A 4,549-nucleotide genomic window follows, 5' to 3' on the forward strand; every position below is an offset into this window, starting at 1 on the left:
TGAGCTATCCAGAGAGCTTTTAGAATTTTTATTAGCAGAGAAAGTTGTTTCAAGCAAAAAGCTAGCTTTCTTAACCATAGAGTTTTTAGAATTCCAAGAAAAAGCTGCCTAGATCAGAGCAGAACACAGAGAGAGCAGTCTGAACAGTCATCTCGGCATAACTTTGGCTGCCAGCTTGGACCCACGATTTGACTTTGAGTCCTTTGTTTTCACTTCTACCAAACACCCTTTCTTTCAGAACATGGACCTAGCTGAGGCTGGTACTTGGTAGCCTTTATAACTTAAGGTATGAAAAATCAGTTTATCTATATATAAAATCAAGTCCAGGTTAGAATTAAATGTATACATGGCAAATGAGACCTGTCTTGGTATACTAAATTATTCCTTTAGCTTAATTTGTATGTGGTGGACAAATTTAGAGTAAGTGAGTCAATATAGCAAGCAGTGACAGTGTGTGTGAAGTAGGCTCAAGTGGCCACTAAAAAGAGAGGAATGAAATATGCTTAAAGGTATTGAGACTTTAATATCTTTCTCCTTCCTTGATAAATACTGGCATACTTTCCACTAAAACTGTATGCTTCTGCTTTGTATTTTGATCTATTGTTTATCTGGAAGTTCTGAGATCAAAAGACATTGACTTTCTTGATATTTTACAAGCAGTGACTCTGAAATATGTTCGTTGAGAGCTGCTTGACCCTTTTATGATGTTGCCAAACGGTAAGCTTAGAAACTCACATCGTCTCTCAGCATCTCAACTCCAAATTATAGCAGTTCTTCCCCAAATGCATTATTTTAACAATTATATGAGTTCACATGGGGAGCATAGGCACACAGCATATGGAAATTAATATTGCTAATGCAATAATTGTCTCCTTTGTCTCAATTTGACATGCCTTACTTTTCTATCTTCACTCAATTCATACCACAAGTCTAGAGATTGCAATTAGGGGAAAAGTTAGAGGAATATATATATATATTTTTTTTATTTATTTTAATTTACATGTAACTGTTTTGCCTACATGCATGTCTATGCATTGCATGTGTGCCTGGTGCCTAAGGAGGTCAGAAGGAGTGTTGGGTCTCCTGGAACAAGAGTTATGGGTGGTTGTAAGATACTATGTTTGTTTGTTTTGTTTTGTTTTGTTTTGTCTTTTGAGACAGGGTTTCTCTTTATAGCTCTGGCTGTCCTGGAGCTCACTTTGTAGACCAGGCTGGCCTCGAACTCAGAAATCCGCCTGCCTTTGCCTGCTTTGTGCTGGGATTAAAGGCTTGCGCCACCACGCCCAGCTGTGAGATACTATGTAAGTGCTGGGAATTAAATCTGGTTTCTTTGCAAAAGCAACAAGCTCATTTAAACACTGAGCCATTTCTGCAGCCCTGTCTTCTCTCACTGACCATGAGACCATTAATGAAATGACAGCAAAGCAAAATAATATTTTTAAATTACTGTAATGGCTCAGAAATTTCCTGTTAGAGGTTATAAATGCAAAAGATAGATATTCCCAAATATACTTCCTAAATAATTTAAACATTTTATGTATCTACCGGGGGATGCATATGCGCACCATGGTTGGCTTGTGTGGAAGTCAGAGGACAGCTTATGGGAGTTCTTTCTCTCTTTCTTCTATGTGTATTCCAAGGATTTAACTCTCGGCAGCAGATTTGGCAACAAGAACCTTTACACATTGAGCCATCTCATTGGATCTTAGATCATTTCAATATGTTATGTATACTATATAAGGTAGAATGGAGTCCTTGGGCTGGGGCTCAAGAAATCAGCTCTGAAAAAAATGTTCATGTACTACCATAGAAGCCTGGGACCATAATGACATACATAAATAAAGGCTTATTTATATATTTTCTTTAATAAACAATTTGTTTATAAATTGTTTTAATTTTAAATATGTTAAATAAACAAATGAAAGTTACAAACTATCACATCAATACACATAGACAAAAGTTTTTTTTATACTATGCAATTACTACTTCTAATAGCACCTTCTATAAAACTGAAAAAAGAAAATCTCAATATACTGAATCCATCACTGAAAACCCTAGAACTAATATCATAAATAATTATGGAAGTTCAAATCTTTTATTACTAGAAAAGTAATAAGGCCTCTCATTGCTTTTATTCATCATTAAGAAGAAACTAAATATGAAACTCAGAAAAGGCACAGTGTTTTAAAATGGTAATTCTTTATAAAGTACTGATATTACAAAAATAATAAATAATGCACAAATAAAAAACTACAGTTTCTTTAAATTGATGCAGAAAACTGAAGAGCTTACCTTATGTCATAAAATAGTGAAACCATAGCAAATACATTTTATTAATGCAACACAGTTGTAGTTTATTAAGAAAAGATTTTAATATAGATTTAAGAATGCAAAGTATATGAAAAAGGGGCTCTTAGGAAAAGAACAGTACACACAGTCTTGTGCTGTTCAAGAGACAGTTCTGTCAGAAAATCTACTTTTAATTAACCAAAGCACTTTAGATGCAATATCATTTTAACATAATACAATGTTATTTTAACACAATATAATGGGCAGGAAAGATGTCTCAGCAGCTAAGAGCACTGGCTGCTCTTCCAGAGGTCTTGAGTTCAATTACCAGTCATCACATGGTGGTTTACAACTATCTGAAAATGGGATCCAATGGCCTTTTCTGGTGTGTCTGAAGACAGCAACAGGGTTCTCTCTGTCTCCCTCTCTTTCTCTCTCTCCCTCTCTACATATATATTATATGTGTAAATAAATCTTTAAAAAAGAAGAAATTACTTAAAACTGAACAAAATCAAACTAGAAATGAAAGTGATAATAAAATACAAAATTATGCAATTAATATGTTAACTCAGATAATACATATTTTTGTCATATACACTATGATGTTTTAAAATACACATTGTAGAAAAGTTACATCTATCTAATTAACAAACCTATCACTTCACATGCTTATCTTTTTTTATAGTCTAATGTATTTTAATAGCAAACTTACAGGAACAGCACAGAAGACTGACAACATTAAAAACATGTACTTGTATGTAGGACAACTCAGTTAGAAAATTATAGTGAATGGATGGAATCTACTGTGTGATAAAAATGCTACAAACACCATTTAGTTGCCATCAATAAGAAATTTACTTATTTTTAAAAAATCCAAATGCTGGCATTGTCCAGAAAATTTTAAAAGGTTTATTTATAATTGTTATAAAATTGAACTGTTGAAATGTGTTCACTGAAACATTTTGCTTGCATTAATGCTTTACATCTTGCATCTATATTAAAAATTCACACACAAATGAATGTGGAGAAATGCAAATACCTGATTCTGTCCCCTATGTTTCCACTCGCAATCATATACTTAGGTATCTTTGACCCCATGGAAAAAATATCTAACATTCAGAACTACTGATAACAGGAAGAAAAGGAAAAAAAAAATTTGAGAATGAAATGTTTCCCCTCATAGTGGACTCTTAAGCATGTTCTCCGCGTATGTGGCATGCTAGCTGGATATCTTTTGACATAATTGTTACACGTTTGGCATGGATAACACACAGATTGGTATCTTCAAAAAGGCCAACCAGATAGGCCTCACTTGCCTCCTGTAAAACACCAATAGCTGCACTCTGGACGAGCAGATCTGTTTTGAAGTCCTGAGCAATTTCTCGCACCAGAGACTGAATGGGGAGCTTGTGGATCAGAAGTTCAGTGGACTTGTGATAGCGTCTGATTTCACGGAGTGCCACAGTACCAGGTCTATAACGATGAGGTTTCTTCACCCCTCCAGTAGAGGGCACACTCTTGCCAGCGGCTTTTGTAGCCAGTTGTTTCCTGGGTGCTTTACCACCGGTGGATTTGCGGGCAGTCTGCTTTGTAGGAGCCATGGTATGGACACCTCTTTACTTACCCCCCTTTTCCTTCGGCTGGAGCTCGGCAAGCGAGAGGAGCACTTGCTTATCATTTTTATAGTGGTAGCACATACCAACAATTTCCAAGCTTATAATATGTCGCCATTAATTTGGTTTTGTTAGGAACGGTATTGGCTCAAGACCCCTCATGACCAAGTTATCAAGCCCAAAGGAGAATTATTTGCCCCAGAACAGAGGGATGGAAATAAGAGACAAAGACAGGAGAGAATAAGAGGGAGAAGTGGAAGAAAACATAGGAGAAGGGAGAAAGTGGGCAAGGGAGTGGATTAAGGGCCCAAATGGAACAAAGATTGTTTCTGAATAGAGAGGAGATAGATGTGGCACATAGAGAAATGGAGGTTTATAAAGGTACAAGGAGAAACTCTGCATTAGGATGATATATTTTCATTTTTGTTGGACAGGTTAATTAGGTAAGCCAATGAGAATTTTTGACTGATGGACTTCAATACATTGATAGCTGGACCTTGGTAGTCAGCCTCAGTAGGAGGAAGTAGCCAAATAAGGGAGCAGACCTTGATGGCTAACTTAAGGAATATAATAATCTAACACTTTTTAGCAAGGCAGAGGGAATTGAAAAGAAGAGCAAGACCTGTCAGTGCTTTGCTTACCATGCT

The 4,549-nt window shown here is 36.0% G+C and overlaps 1 protein-coding gene across 1 annotated transcript; it reads right to left on the reverse strand.

The window, feature by feature from the left end:
- Positions 1–3,479: 3,479 nt before the first annotated feature.
- Positions 3,480–3,903, reverse strand: LOC110286628 (histone H3.3A-like). The gene has a single exon (XM_021153122.3). The coding sequence runs from the start codon at positions 3,888–3,890 to the stop codon at positions 3,480–3,482; it is 411 nt and encodes a 136-aa protein (XP_021008781.2). The 5' UTR covers positions 3,891–3,903.
- Between the last annotated feature and the right edge of the window lie 646 nt (positions 3,904–4,549).

Source organism: Mus caroli, unplaced genomic scaffold (genome assembly GCF_978045245.1).
Source record: "Mus caroli unplaced genomic scaffold, Mus_caroli_1 scaffold_5, whole genome shotgun sequence".
NCBI lineage: Eukaryota > Metazoa > Chordata > Mammalia > Rodentia > Muridae > Mus > Mus caroli.

Excerpts from the sequence above, each read along its gene's own strand:
- LOC110286628 (XM_021153122.3), bottom strand. The coding sequence starts at position 3,890 with ATGGCTCCTACAAAGCAGACTGCCCGCAAATCCACCGGTGGTAAAGCA.